Below are 15,459 nucleotides of genomic sequence, written 5' to 3'. Positions count from 1 at the left end.
TAAAGAGAAGGTGTCATTCCCAGAATAACTGCTTTGGAGTCATTCTTAATCCGCTCTGGAGGTTGAGGGTTTCGAACGGGAAGTGAACCCCGAAGGAGAATTCCCTTCGGCCCTGAAGGAAATCTCCCCTGCGCTTCTGACCACGGTCGGTCAGAAAGACGAGAGAAAAGAAAGGAGAAGTCTTCGCGCAGCGAAAGGTTCAACAGTAGACAAAAGTTCACTTTTAAAACACAATTGCATGTATTAATATTAAACTGACCAAGAGGGGAAGGTTAACAAAAAAGTCCTCTAAACATTACCGACGTCAAATGCATTTTCCCTCAGATTGGTTCTGTACACTATGCAGCATTTCATGCAATTACACCAGGAATAACACTTCAAAAGTACACCTAGATATCCCCATTTTTTATTTCACACCTTACGCTACTTAAAAAGTTATTACAGCCAATATTTTATAACAATGATTTAAATGCAAACTTACGCATTAACTTGAGCAGCTATGTTTTTCCACGCTAACTGTCTCTGTTTTGCAGATGCAGCGGTGTTGCTTTTCTTCCAGAATATGTGCTCATATTCACTGTAACTCTGCAGCAGCACGTCAAGTTCAGCTGGCGAAAAATATGCAGACCTCTTTGTTTTCACGGTTGCCATGGTGACTCGTAATATCTGCGCTCCATTGATAATGGCTTCTTATAGTCGCGGTGGGGACGCTTAACTCTGAATCAGTCCACTCAGAGTTGATTGACCTAACTCGGATCAGCTTCTCTGAAACAGAAAACTCAGAGTTGTTAATCTCTCGATTGACCAACTCAGAGTTCAAGTTTAACCTCAGAGTTGGTTGAACCTCCTTTCTGAAACAGGCCCCTGGAATACCCCCCCGGTTTCTCCCGTTTGTGTTGCCTCCACCTTTACTTCTGTTTATGAATTGCACCTGTTCACACACCTGTTGTTCATCATTGCTGTGTATTTAAGTTCCTTCTACCCAGTGTCTGTCACGGGATTGTTTTGCATTCTTTGTGCTTCGAGTCTCTGCTTCGAGATTAAAGAAAGAAAGAAAGGAAGGATGAAGGAAGGAAGGAAGGAAGGAAGGAAGGAAGGAAGGAAGGAAGGAAGGAAGGAAGGAAGGAAGGAAGGAAGGAAGAAAGAAAGAAAGAAAGAAAGAAAGAAAGAAAGAAAGAAAGAAAGAAAGAAAGAAAGAAAGAAAGAAAGAAAGAAAGAAAGAAAGAAAGAAAGAAAGAAAGAAAGAAACAAAGCAAGCAAGCAAAAATTTGATTCAACTTACCTCTGTGTTCCTGCTTTTGCATCCATGCGTCGAGCTTGACATTTTGAGTGCCTTTTGTGGTCATAATCATTTTGTCAGTCAGAAGTGCCAAAAGAATGAAAAAAGGGCATTTTTGCTCAAATTCTGTTTTGGTTTTTCACCCTACAATGTGACAAGTAAACACTTGTTTTGACCTTCAAATGAGAACTCTGCCTTTTCAACCCTTATGCTATCCTAGGCACTTTAACATTGGGAGTTGGGTCATCTAGACCCACAAGACAGTGCTCTGAACCTTTTTTCTTCAATGATTTGTGAACCTCACTGGTGTCCATGGATTAAGTGAAATCTTTCCATCTTTATCCACCTTTGTCATGGTAGGAATAGCACGTCAAAGTAAGTGTGGGGTCATCTAAGACAGCACAGGGGGTTAAGTGCCTTTTGTTAAAAAATCATTTTGTCAGTCAAAAGTGACATAAAGGCTAAAAAAAGCATTTTTGTGCTCATAAAACATTTTGTCAGTCAAAAGTGCCAAAAGAATGAAAAAGCATTGTTGCTCAAATTCTGACTGTTTTTACTTTTCAACTTAAAATTTGACAATAAAATACTTGTTTTGACCTACAAATGAGAATTTTGCCTTTTGAGTGCCTTTTGTGCTTAAAAATCATTTTGTCAGTCAAAAGTGCCAAAGAATGAAAAAGAGCATTTTTGCTCAAATTCTGACTGTTTTTACTTTTCAACTTACAATGTGACAATGGAACACTGGTTTTGACCTACAAATGAGAACATTGCCTTTTGTGCTCAAAAATGAATTTGTTAGTGAAATATGCCAAAAGTGTGAAAAAAACAATTTTTGCTCAAATTCTACCAATTTTGACTTTTCAACTTACAATGTGACAATGAAATACTTGTTTTGACCTACAAATGAGAAGTTTGCCTTTTGAGTACCTTTTGTGCTCAAAAATCATTTTGTCAGTCAAAAGTTCCAAAAGTGTGAGAAAAAAGGCTTTTTTTTCAGAATCTGACTGTTTTGGACTTTTCAACTTACAATGTGACCATGAAACACTTGTTTTGACCCACAAATGAGAACTTTGCCCTTTGAGTTCGTTCGGTAGTCAAAAATCCTTTTGTCAGTTGTAGGAAAAAAATCTTACGCTTTTCAGTTCTTTCCATCCATGCGTGTTCAGTAGTCGAGAGTGGTAAAGCAAACAAGGATTCAACCGAATTAAAAATACACGAAGTTTATTGCCCTGACAATAATTATAAAATAGATTAAAAGACAATGTTGCAGATATCTGGATTCTCAAGTTAAAAGACCTACAGACGCATAAGTTACATGCAAATTACTTGTAGGTATTCCCGAGAACAATGGAAAACTATCAAAACAGTCCTTTTAACATGTGTTTGATTCTCCTCCTCTGGTCGCTCTGATTCGTCAGCCGATAGCCCGCCTGCTTCCTCTGGCCAATAGCTGGAGTATCAGCCTCTGGATTCGTTCTGCCCTGCCGTCGGACCAGATATGAGGGTGCACTCGGTTCAACGATGAAAAGAGTCCCCATCAATCATTCCTGGATAACGTTAGGTTCCATTACCAGCATCCAGAATGAAGGTCAACTCCAACCTCCACATGAGAACATGAATTTGAACACTTTCCCAAGAATAAGATGTTCAACCCAAGTGGTAGAAATGTAGTCCATGGCATATTTATTGCTTCTCTGGATAACTCCAAGATTTGCACAAAGAATCCTATTTCTTCACAGGGGTTTGCAGGGGGAAGGTTTACTGCTGCAACCATAAAGCATAGAGGAATGTCACAGGAGTATAAGTCTTAAGAGTTCAAAATGAGTTCACTTCACACAAAAGATTAAGCTGTGACATAATAAAAAATGAGATATGAAAACATACATTTTCTATACAGTCAAAAGCGCCAAAATTGTGGAAACATTTTATTTCGCACAAATTCTGACGTTTTGACTTTCCAACTTATAATGTGACAATAAAACACTTATTTTGACCTACAAATGAGAACTTTTCCTTTTAAGTGGTCAAAAATCATTTTATCACTCAAAAGTGCCAAAAGGGTAAAACAAAGGAATTTGGATCAAAATCTGCCTTTTTACTTTTCATTTTACAATGTGACAATGACACACTTGTTGATCTACAAATGAGAACTTTGACTTTTGAGTGCGTTTGGTGCTAAAAAATAATTTTGTAAGTCAAAAATGCCAAAAGTGTAAAAAAAGGAATTTTTGCGCAAATTCTGACTTTTTTGACTCTTCAACTTATACTGTGACATCAAAACACTTTTTCTGACACACAAATCAGAACTTATCCTTTTGAGTGCGTTTGGTGCTCAAAAATAATTTTGTCAGTCAAAAGTGTGAAAAAGCATTCTCGGTTCAATTCTGGCTGTTTTGAGTTTTCAACTTACAATGTGACAATGAAACACATTTTTTTACCTACAAATGAGAACTTTCTCTTTTAAGTGCGTTTCATGCTCAAAGATCATTTTGTCAGTCAAAACTGTAAAAAGTGTGAAAAAAGCATATTTGCTAAAATTCTAATGATTTTGACTTTTCAACTGACAATGTGTCTATGAAACACTTGTTTTAAGCTACTAATGAGAACGTTGCCTTTTTAGTGCCTAAAAAACATTTTGTCAGTCAAAAGCGCCAAAAGTTTGAAAAAAAGCATTTTTGCTCAAATTCTAAAAAATTTTGACTTTTTAACTTAAAATGTTACAATGAAACACTTGTCTTGACCTACAAATGAAAACTTTGTTTTTTGATTGCGTTTGGTGGTCAAAAATCATTTTGTAAATCAAAAGTGCAAAAAGTGTGAAAAAATCAATATTGCTTAACTTTTAATGATTTTGACTTTTCAACTTACAATGTGACAATGAAAAACTTGTTCTGACTTACAAATGAGAACTTTTTGAGTGCCTTTTGTGCTCAAAAATAATTTTGTCAGTCAAAAGTGCCAAAGTGTAAAAAAAGCATTTTTGGTCCAATTCTGACTTTTTTGACTTTTCAACTTACAATGGGACAATAAAACACTTTTTTTCTGACAAACGAATGAGAACTTTTCCTTTTAAGTGCCTCGTGTGGTCAAAGATCGTTTTGTCCATTAAAAGTGCAAAAAGTGTGAAAAAAGCATTTTTATGCTCAAAAATCATTTTGTCAGTTAAAAGTGCCAAAAGGTAAAATAAAGGAATTTTGGTCCAAATCTGGCATTTTAGGGGGAACATGTCAATGTGACAATGAAACACTTGTTTTGACATACAAATGAAAACTTTGCTTTTTGATTAGTTTTGGTTGTCAAAAATCATTTAGTCAATCAAAAGCGCCAAAAGTGTCAAGAAAAAACATTTTTGCGTAAATTTTGACGTTTTGACTTTTCAACTTAAAATGTGACAATGAAACAATTGCTTGGACATACAAATGAGAACTTTTCCTTTGAGTGCGTTTGGTGCTCAAAAATCATTTTGTCAGTCAAAAGTCCCAATATTGTGATAAAAAGCATTTTTGCTCAAATTCTGACTGTTTTGACTTTTGAATTTACAATGTGAAAATGAAACACTTGTTCTGACACACAAATAAGGAACTTTGTTTTAAGATCTTTTGATGCTCAAAAATCATTTTGTCAGTTAAAAGTGCTAAAAGTGTGGAAAAAACATTTTTGCTCAAATTCTAACGATTTTGACTTTTCAACTTACAATGTGACAATGAAAAATTTGTTCTGACACACAAATGAGATCTTTGCCCTTGGAGTGCGTTTGGTGCTCAAAAATCATTTTGTCAGTCAAATGTGCCAAAAGTGTGAAAAAAACATTTTTGCTCAAATTCTGACTTTTTACTTTTCAACTTACAATGTGACAATGAAACTGTCATGGTCACGCGGGATTTCAGAGGGACCCAGACGCTGGAACCCGGAAGGATACTCGGAAACGAGAGGTAAGTGCTAGAGGATTTAATTCTCTGAAGGAGAGTCTGTAACAGAGTTCTTAATGTTCTTGATGTGGCGTGACGGCTGACTGGAGAGTTGAGGCAGATGAAGCTTGAGCATGTGGATTCCGCTGGATCCGTAAGGAGGATGGAGAGTGAGGCTGGTGAGCTGCGACCCGATGGAATACTCGTGACGAGGATCCCTGAGAGTGGAACGGAGAGGCACAAATTAGCTAGGCAAAAAACCAAGGTGAGATACAAGACACGTGAGGCCAGACTATGCACCGTGAGAGGAACAACGAACTGGCGTCGAAGAAAGGTCCTGGATCTCCTTAAGAAGGCAGGGATGATGACGAGGTAAGTGGAACCAGCTGGTAGCTTCCACGGCAGAGCAGGAAGGGGGAGGAGGCAGGTAACAGACAGGGGCACCATGTCAGAAACACTTGTTTTGTCCTAGAAAGAGAACTTTGCCTGTTGAGTGCATTTTGTGCTCAAAAGTCAATTTGTCAGTCAAAAGTGCCAAAAGTGTGAAAAAAGCATTCTTGGTCCAATTCTGACTGTTTTGACTGTTCAACTTACAATGTTGCAATGAAACACTTGTTTAGACCTCCAAATGAGAACATTGCCTTTTAAATGTGTTTAATGCTCAAAAATCCTTTTTGTCAGTAAAAAGGTGTCAAAAGTGTGAAAAAAACAATTTGTATAAAATCAGACTGTTTTGACTTTACTACTGACAATGTGACAATGAAAGACTTGCTTTGAGGTACAAATGAGAACTTTGCCCTTTGAGTTCGTTTGGTGCTCAAAAATCATTTTGTCAGTCAAAAGCACCAAAAGTGTGGAGAAAAAACATTTTTGCGCAAATTCTGACGTTTTGACTTCTCAACTTACAATGTGACAATGAAACACTTGTTTTGTCCTACAAATGGGAACTTTGCCTGTTGAGTGAGTGAAAAGTGCCAAAAGTGTGAAAAAATCATTCTTGGTCCAATTCTGACTTTTTTTGACTTTTCAACTTACAATGTAACAAAAGATAACACTTTCTTGGGCTCAAAATGAGAACTTTGACTTTTGAGTGCGTTCTTAACTTAAAAATTATTTTGTCAGTCAAAAGATGTCAAAAGTGTAAATAAAGCATTTTGCTCAAATTCTGACCGTTTTGACTTTTGAATTTACAATGTGACAATGAAACACTTGTTTTGACCATAAAAATAAGAACTTTGCCTTTTGAGTGTTTTTTGTTATCAAAAATCATTTTTTTTGTCAAGAATGTCAAAAGTTTGAAAAAAGATTTTTTCTACATCAACACAAATAAGTCAACAGTTAAAACTGTAGTTTAAATGTCATGTACTGAATGCTTTAAGAAAAAGGCACGTTTTGAAAGTCTGTTCTGAAGGATGGGGTGGGAGATGCGGTCAAACACCACACTCAGATCTAACAGGAGGAGGAGGAAGATGGAAACGCAACAAGGTCATCGTGATCTTGAGGTGGGCTGTTTCTGTGCTGTGGAACAGTGACGTTCGGTAAGGTTGATGGCTGGTGAGGCAGTGACTCGTCAGGAGTCAGCTTTACTATTGTAAGAACTGAAGATTTCACCATTCATCCAACAACGGGTAACAGCATAAAAGATACACACAATAACATATTTGTCCTACAGAGAATGTTTCTTTTATAGACATGGATAGAACACTTTTCTTATCAGAGGCACAATGCTGCTAGGGTCAGTAGGGTCACCGTACCCCAACCAGTCCACGAGAAATTGGAAGCCTCTACCACGGCGCCGGACGTCCAACACACGACTGACCGTAAAGGCAGGCGCGCCGTCAATGACCCGGGTGGGTGGTGGGGAAACGGACGGCGAGCACAAAGGGCTATTGCAGACAGGCTTTATCTGAGAAACGTGGAACGAGGGGTGAACTTTCAGAGCAGCAGGCAGGCGCAGACGGACGCAGGAGGGATTGATGATGCGGTCAATCACGTAAGGGCCGATGTATCTGGAAGCCAGCTTACGTGACGACGCCTGAATGGGGATGTTGCGAGATGACAGCCATACCTTCTGCCCAGGACGGTAATCGGGACTCACCACCCTGCGACGATTAGCGATCTGGCAGTTGCTCTCCCTGGTGGGCAGGAGAGCTGCCCTGGCCTGACGCCAAACGTCTTGGCACCGTCGTAGATGGAGCTGGACCGAGGGCACCGCCAGATCGAGTTCCTGAGAAGGGAACAGAGGTGGTGAGAACCCTAAGGAGGCTTCAAAGGGGGACATGCCTGTAGCGGTGGAGGAGTGGGTGTTGTGAGCATATTCCACCCAGATAAGGTACTTGGACCAGTCCGATTCGTTTTGTGCCACCAAACATCTGAGAGCTGCCTCCAACTCTTGGTTGGACCTCTCAGCTTGCCCGTTGGACTGCGGATGGTAACCTGAACTGAGACTGACCGTGGCTCCAAGGGCGGAGCAGAAAGACCTCCACACTTGGGACGTGAATTGGGGTCCGCGGTCGGACACGATGTCACAAGGTATGCCATGGTAACGAAACACATGATTGACCTTGATATCTGCAGTGTCGGAAGCCGAGGGAAGTTGTGCTAGAGGAATGAAATGGACGGCTTTAGAAAAGCGATCAATGACGGTGAGTATTACAGTGTGGCCTTGGGATGGAGGCAGGCCGGTGACAAAATCCACCGCGATGTGCGACCAAGGGCGACTGGGTGTCGACAGCGGCAACAAATGTCCAGGGGGGGCGAAGTAGAGTTCTTGGAACGAGCACAGACTGAGCAAGCAGCCACGTATTCTCGGACGTCCTTCTCCAAAGAAGGCCAGAAAAACCGCCGTCTCAGTAGGTTGATGGTCCTGCGAACTCCCCCATGACAGGCAATCCGAGAAGCGTGCCCCCACGTCAACACTTCCGATCTAAGAGAGTCAGGTACGTACAGAGTTCCAGGTGGACAGGTAGCGTGATCAGGTATCTCATCCTGGGCCTGTTGGACCATGTTCTCGATCTCCCAGGTGAGATTACCTATAAAACAGGAGGTAGGGATGATGGTGGACACCGAGGTGGGTTCGGTAACAGAGTATTTTCTGGATAAGGCGTCCGGCTTGATATTGCGACTGCCAGGTCGGTAAGTGATGTTGAAATTAAATCGGTCAAAGAACAAACACCAGCGGGAATTCAAACGTTTAGCACTGCGTAAGTATGCGAGGTTTTTATGGTCCGTCCAGACTATAAAAGGTTGTTCTGCCCCCTCCAGCCAGTGGCGCCACTCTTCCAACTCTAATTTGATGGCCAGAAGCTCCCGGTTGCCCACATCCTAGATATGTTCTGCTGGGCTCAATTTGCGGGAAAAATACGCACAAGGTTTTAACTTGCCGGTGGGTCCGTCATGTTGTGATAGTACAGCCCCTACTCCAGAATCGGAGGCGTCCACTTCGACAATGAATGGTTTCTTGACATCAGGTTGTATAAGAATGGGCGCCGTGACAAAAAGTTCCTTGAGTTTTTTAAAAGCCACATCGGCAGCAGGGGTCCAAACGTAGGGTCTTTTAATTGAAGTAAGCTGAGTGAGGGGGGCAGCAATGCCACTGTAGTTTCGGATGAATCTTCTGTAGAAGTTTGCGAAGCCCAAAAATTGCTGTAGCTTTTTGCGGGTCTGTGGGATCTCCCATTGAGTGACAGCTTCTATTTTTGCAGGGTCAGGTCGAATGTTACCTGCTTCGATGATATACCCCAAAAAGGGGACTGATGACGTATGAAATTCGCATTTTTCAGCCTTTACGAATAATTGGTTCTCAAGTAATCGCTCCAAGACTAAACGAACGTGATGTTCATGCTGGCTTAGACTGGACGAATAAATTAATATATCGTCCAGGTAGACGAAAACAAACCTATTTAAGAAGTCACGAAGTACGTCATTCACAAGCCGTTGGAAAACAGCGGGGGCGTTCGCGATGCCGAACGGCATGACCTGATATTCATAATGGCCCAGGGGAGTTTTGAAGGCCGTTTTCCACTCGTCGCCCTCACGAACGCGAACAAGATGATAAGCATTACGGAGATCAAGTTTGGAAAATATTTTAGCCTCCTGGACAGAATCAAAAACAGAGTCAATGAGCGGGAGTGACTTTAACTGTAATCTGGTTCAACTCACGATAGTCAATGCAGGGTCTCAGGGTCTTGTCCTTCTTCTCTACGAAGAAAAACCCTGCGCCGACCGGGGACGTTGAGGGGCGGATGTGGTGGTGAGAAAGAGCCTTTTGAATGTATGTTTCCATGGCTTCTCTTTCAGGACCGGAGAGGTTGTATAGTTTTCCTTTAGGGAGGGGAGCGCCGTTAAGCAGTTCTATGGCGCAGTCATAGGGTCTATGGGGTGGCAGAGCACTGGCTTTTTTTTTTTTGTTTTTTTTTTTTAACTTGTCCTGTCCAACAGCTAGGCAAACAGATGAGAGCTGAGGGCCTCTTGTGTTGGACATATTTTATTTTAACAAGAGGGGTTATTCATCTTCAGACAAACCAAAGGTATGTCTGAATAAACCCCTTTTGTAATTGAGGCCAAAATTTATTAATTTCAATCATGTTTGAAAATCTTTGGTGTTGGACCGGACGGAAAAGGAAAGAGGGGAAGAAGAGAGAGGGACGTTAGAGAGAGGGGGGGGTAGGAGGGTGATAATAGGAGGGGAAGGGGGGTAAGACCATGAAGCAGCATAGAGCAGACAGGTTTACTGGTTGTTTATCGTTACGGTACGGTTCAAATGTAGTACAAAAAGGGCGGGGCCTGTTCACACACACTCAAATATTATCAACACACCTGCTAGCCGCAAAAATGTCCACATGTCAACATGCACACAAAACAGATAGTGTTCACGAACGCATACCTATGCCTTTAAACCAACTAGTGTGAAATCTTTCATTCATTCAATCATGCAAACTATTAGTGCAAAGGTGAGCTAACACCTGTGCTCAGGTGAGTGTTTATGTTCTTCTAAAATGGATGGTGGAATGTGAAAAGAAGGAGGAGGAGCGCCCAGCCACCCCCACACCCATACCCCCGCCGCAGCAGCAGCGGCAGCCGGAATTCCCCCAACGCCACACGGGAACAGGCAGGGAACAACCGCCCCCCGGGCGACCAAGACCGCCACCCAGGCCAGGGCCAGCCGGACCGCCGCGAGGCCCCCAGAGCCAGAGAGCAGGGAGGCGCAGAGGGAAAGAGAGCGCCGCCCCAGCCCAGCCAGGAAAGCAGCCCCCCGCCGCGCCGGAAGAGCCCAACGCAGGGCCCCACCGGAGAGGGACGCCCACAGCCCCAGACGAGCACCCCACCACCACCCAGGAGTTCCGGGCATCCCCCCGCCCCGACCCCAGGTACGAGCCAGGACCCCCCAAGGGAGACCCGCTCCGCACTCCAGGCAGCCACCCACCCGGCCCACGGTTGGTCCAGGTAGGAGCAAGGCAGGGGCCTGCCGCCCCCGCCCAGGAGGGGGGAACCCCGGGGAAAAAGGGGCGGCCCACAAGGGATGTTTTAAATATGGCCCGACCAGGCTCGGCCATGTTGGAAGTTTGGCGGGGCCCAGCGCCCAGGGGCAAGGACCAGGACCCACCCCCCAGGGACACGAACACCCCCGGCTCAGGTGTAATATGAACCCCCCCACCGCGCGGAGAGAGCACCGCCGGGCCCAGGGAGCCGGCACCCAAGGGACACGGCCGCCATCGCCAAGGGGCCCGCACCCCCCACCAGGGAAGGGGTAGGGGACAGATGGACCCAGGTCCCACCTTCCTTGTAAAATGTGTGTGCGTGTATGGGTGTTTGAGAGGGTGTTTGTGTGCATGTGTGTGTGTTTATGTTTGAATGTATATATTGAAGGGGGAGGGGTGTGTGTACTAAGGGGGGTGCAGTTATAATTGGCGAGTAGGGCACTAAGGGGACATCTCCTGATTACTCACAGTGATGTCCCCTCACCCTCCACACCAAGGGGCCCTAAATGTCTAAGGTGCGGTTAAAATTGGCGGGTAGGGTGCCAGGAGGACATCTGCTGCTTGCTTGCAGTGATGTCCAAGCACCCCCCCTACCAAGGACCCTACATGTCTAAGGTGCAAATAAAACCGAAAGAGGGGGGGCCCACTCCATACGGCAACCATAGGAGGGGGGCCACTCCCAAGTAGCCCCCCCCCAAGGCGCATCGCAGGCTAGACCCCCCACCCCCTCACCCTAATATGAGGTTATATAAGGAAGGGGGTAAGTTGGGGACAGCTGGTAGACTGTCCCCCGGTGGTCAAACAGCCGTCCCCCAGCCCACCCCCAGCAAAGGGGCCAGGGCCACCCAGCCCAGGGGCCCACCCCCGGAGGCGCCGACACCCCAGGCCCGGCACCACCCACACCACACAGAGAGAGAGGAGCCAGAAAGCGTCGCCCCCCCCCCGGAGCAAGCCCAGGCCCCCACCCCCAGACGCCGGCCCTAGAAGAGCTCTGGTCAGGCCTCGACGGGACCGAGGAGGCCAACCGGCCGAGGCAACCACTGATTGCCTCAGCGGAGACCCTGACCCGCTAGCCCCCCCGACCCATACTAATAATGGGCCCCCCCTCCCCCCCAGAACGCCCCCCCACAGGACAGGGCCGACAAGCCCCCCACCCCACCCCACCCCAGACCCCGCAGCCGAAGCGGGTGACACCCAGAGCGACCGGGGGCCCCGAGAGGGTTGTCCCGTCCCGTCCCAGAGCCAGGGAAGGGCCGATCCCAGCCCCAGGTGCAGATGGGCAGCCCATCCGGCGCCGCTGGGCCCCCCCCACCCGAGCAGGGCCCCCCGCCAACCCCCCCCAGCACAGGCAAAGGGACCACCCCCCCAAGCCAAGCCAGACCACCACCCCACCCCCCCACCACGCACCCCCACACCCAAGCCCAGAGGACCATGCAGCGCCCCAGCCCGCCCCACCCAGGCACCGGACCCGACCCCCCGACCAACGGAGCCCCCCGCCAGGCACCGGAAGCCCCGACCCCCACCCCAAACCACGGCAGAAGGGCAAGGAGCAGCGACGACCAAGCCCCCCACCCCCTAAGTCATGGAGTCAACCACAGGAGACCAGAGAGACTGAATTCTTTCAAAGTTACTTGAGCTTTGGGCTGACATTTTTTCCAAGCTGATATGATCAAACAGCAGATTTCTGTGTTGACTTATGTTTATATTTTTCTTGTTTTTCCAATTTATTAAAATAGTTTTTTTGGCAATACAAAGAGTTATGAAAATGATAGATGCTAATCCTTCTTCTATATCGATGGCACTCATGTCACCAAGCACACAAAGTGACGGTGAGGCAGTGATTGAAACCTTAAGCCAGACTGATAAATCGGCACATACCTGCTGCCAGAGAGCCTGGACAGGAGTGCAGAACCACAGTGCGTGCATGTAGCTGTCGGGTAGATTATTATCACAGTGCTCGCAAATGTCTGAGTTACTGAGACCCATCTTGAACATCCTCTGTCCAGTGTAGTAAATTCTGTGAAGAGTTTTGAGATGGATTAGCTGCAGATTTGGACTTTTTGTCAGTTTAAAGGTGTTTAGACAAAGTTCTGACCAGAAGCTTTCATCTGTGCTGATGCTCAAATCTGCATCCCATTTTTTTGTTGGAAGGGCAATATTGTTATCTAAATTACATAAAAGTTTGTATATTTTGGAGAGAGTTCTATTCATTGAAAAATTAATCAGAGTGGTAACTACATCTGGTAGCTTTAAATCGTCGTCTTTAATTTTATACTTTTTAGTAATACTTGATTTAAGTTGCTGATATTCCAAGAAGTTATTTATTCCATGTTTGTCTTGAAGTTCCTGGGGGGTTATGAATCTTCTATCAATAATTACGTGCTCTAGTTGTTTTATGCCCCCTGCTTGCCAAGCTGGGAAGTGAATCATTTTTTTGTTAATAAGGATGTCCGGGTTGTTCCAGATGGGTGTCATTTTGCACGGTTGACTTGATGATTTTGATATTTTGAGAAATTCCCACCAGGCTGTTAAGGTGGCATTTATATTAATGCTTTTGAAACAATCCTGTTTTTTAACTGTTTGGCTAATAAATGGTAGCTGTGACAGGTTGATATTTCCACATAACGCCTGTTCCAAGTCTAACCATGAGTTGGTTTCTGGATTATTTTGTAACCATTTTAAGATGTATTGTAATCTATTTGCAAGAAAGTATTTGTGGAAGTTAGGTAATTCTAATCCTCCACAGTTTTTTGCAGATTTTAAAGTTTTTAGACTAATTCTTGCAGGTTTGTTGTTCCATAGAAAGCTTGATATGGATGAGTCTAATGTTTTGAACCATTTTAATGGCGGTTGTGTGGGAATCATTGAGAAGAGATAATTAACCTTGGGTAAGATTTTCATTTTAACCGTGGCTACCTTGCCCATAAGGGACAAAGGCAGGTTGGTCCAGCGTGTTAGATCGTCCTGTATGCTTTTCAGTAATGGGGTGTGGTTTAGCTGCACCAGTTCTGATAGTTTGGGGGAAAAGTAGATACCCAGATATTTGATATTTCCTGTTTTAACTGGAATTGTGAGTCTTTGTTCCATATTCCTGTTGAGTGGTAATAAAACAGACTTATTCCAATTAATGGAATAGTCTGATATAGAAGAGAATTCATTTATGATCATTGCTGTTTCATTTACAGAATGTAAATTCCTTAAAAACAGTAATATGTCATCCGCATAAAGACTAATTTTATGATGGCTGTGTTTGGTTTTTATTCCTATAATGCTCTCATTCTGTCTTATTGCTGCAGCTAAAGGCTCAATGAATATAGCAAAAAGAGAAGGAGAGAGTGGGCAGCCCTGTCTGGTTCCTCTTCCAAGAAAAAACCTGTTTGAAGTCTGTTTATTAGTTCTAACTGATGCATTGGGGTTGTGATATAATATTTTGATCCAATTGATGAATGCTTCTCCAAAACCAAACTTCTGGAGGGCAGCAATAAGGAACTTCCAATTAACTCTGTCAAAGGCTTTTTCAGCATCCAGCGATAGTACCGTCATTTCCTGGTTTTTAATGGTGGCAAAGTCTATTATATTAACTAGTCTACGGACATTATCATCCGAGTGTCTGCCTTTGATGAATCCAGTCTGGTCGAAGTGAATTATGTGAGGAGAGCACTGGCTTTAGATTTACAAAATACAGTTCTGAGGTCATGATAGCAGGAAGGTACTTTAGACAGGTCGATATTTTCTTTTGACTCCGAGGTAGTGGAGATGGTGGAGGGAATGGCGGAATGAAGGCAGTTAGCCATGCAATAGGTACTCCAGTTGGCGATGCGAGGGACGGCCCAATCGATGTGTGGGTTGTGAGTGTGTAGCCAGGAGAAACCCAGGATGATGGGGGTCTGAGGGCACTGCGTGATAAAAAACTGGTGGTATTCTCTATGTTTGCCAGAGGTAAGAATGAGGAGCGGCTTAGTACGAGACGTGATGCGAGAAAGTTGTTTGCCACCTAACCCGGCGGCGTTAATAGGTGACTCGAGGGGTTCGAAAGGTAACGAGAGGTGGTTAACGAGTTGCGAATCGATAAGACTATGTTCAGCGCCTGAATCGATGAGTGCATTAAAATCGTTGACTAGACTTTGATGAACGATTTTGACAGGCACATACAAAAATTTAGTTTCTTTGACATGAATTATTTCGACCCCCCGTGACCTGTCATCTAACGAGGGGTTCTGGAGTTTAAACGTTTACTACATTGAGAAACCAGATGACCGGGATGGCCGCAATAGAAACACAGGCCTTCTTCACGACGTTTCTGCCGTTCCTCAGCTGTTAGCTTTGAATGCCCTACTTGCATGGGCTCGTCAAAAACATGCGCTGGAGACTCGTGTACGGGTAATGGAAACGCCTGACTTAGAGCTCCATGGTTCTGAGGAAAAACAGGTGGCTTATGGCTTCGTTCAGCATGACGTTCACGCAGCCGGACGTCAGATCGGAGGGCTGCAGAGACAAGCTCTTCAAAGGTATCAGCTTCGGGCTGTGAACATAAATGATCCTTAATTTTTTCGCTCAAGGATTGATAGAATATGCCCTTGAGGGCGGGGTCAGGCCAGCCGGCCTCCACCGCTAAAATACGAAAATCGATCAGATGTTCACTTACCGAGCGATGGCCTTGTTTTAAACTCAGCAACCGTCGGGTGGCTTCCTCCTGTTTACGGGGCTGATCGAACACAAGACGAAATTCTCCGATAAAGCGTTCAAACGGCAGATGGGATATGGGATTAGAAGCCAAAAAAGCCTGGGCCCA

At 44.6% G+C, this 15,459-nt stretch overlaps 1 protein-coding gene across 1 annotated transcript; it reads right to left on the bottom strand.

Annotated features, from left to right (window-relative positions):
• Positions 1 to 2,483: 2,483 nt before the first annotated feature.
• Positions 2,484 to 9,472, bottom strand: LOC110017320. The gene is made up of 6 exons (XM_023951032.1): positions 9,349 to 9,472; positions 8,191 to 8,219; positions 7,286 to 8,113; positions 5,488 to 5,580; positions 5,127 to 5,405; positions 2,484 to 3,043 (listed from the first exon to the last, which is right to left on the bottom strand). The coding sequence occupies exons 1-5, from the start codon at positions 9,470 to 9,472 to the stop codon at positions 5,262 to 5,264; spliced, it is 1,218 nt and encodes a 405-aa protein (XP_023806800.1). The 3' UTR covers positions 2,484 to 3,043; positions 5,127 to 5,261.
• Positions 9,473 to 15,459: the final 5,987 nt, after the last annotated feature.

This window comes from Oryzias latipes, chromosome 3, assembly GCF_002234675.1.
Source record: "Oryzias latipes chromosome 3, ASM223467v1".
Classification (NCBI taxonomy): domain Eukaryota; kingdom Metazoa; phylum Chordata; class Actinopteri; order Beloniformes; family Adrianichthyidae; genus Oryzias; species Oryzias latipes.
Note: the sequence above shows the minus strand (reverse complement) of the source record. Positions and strands in the feature narration are given on the sequence as shown.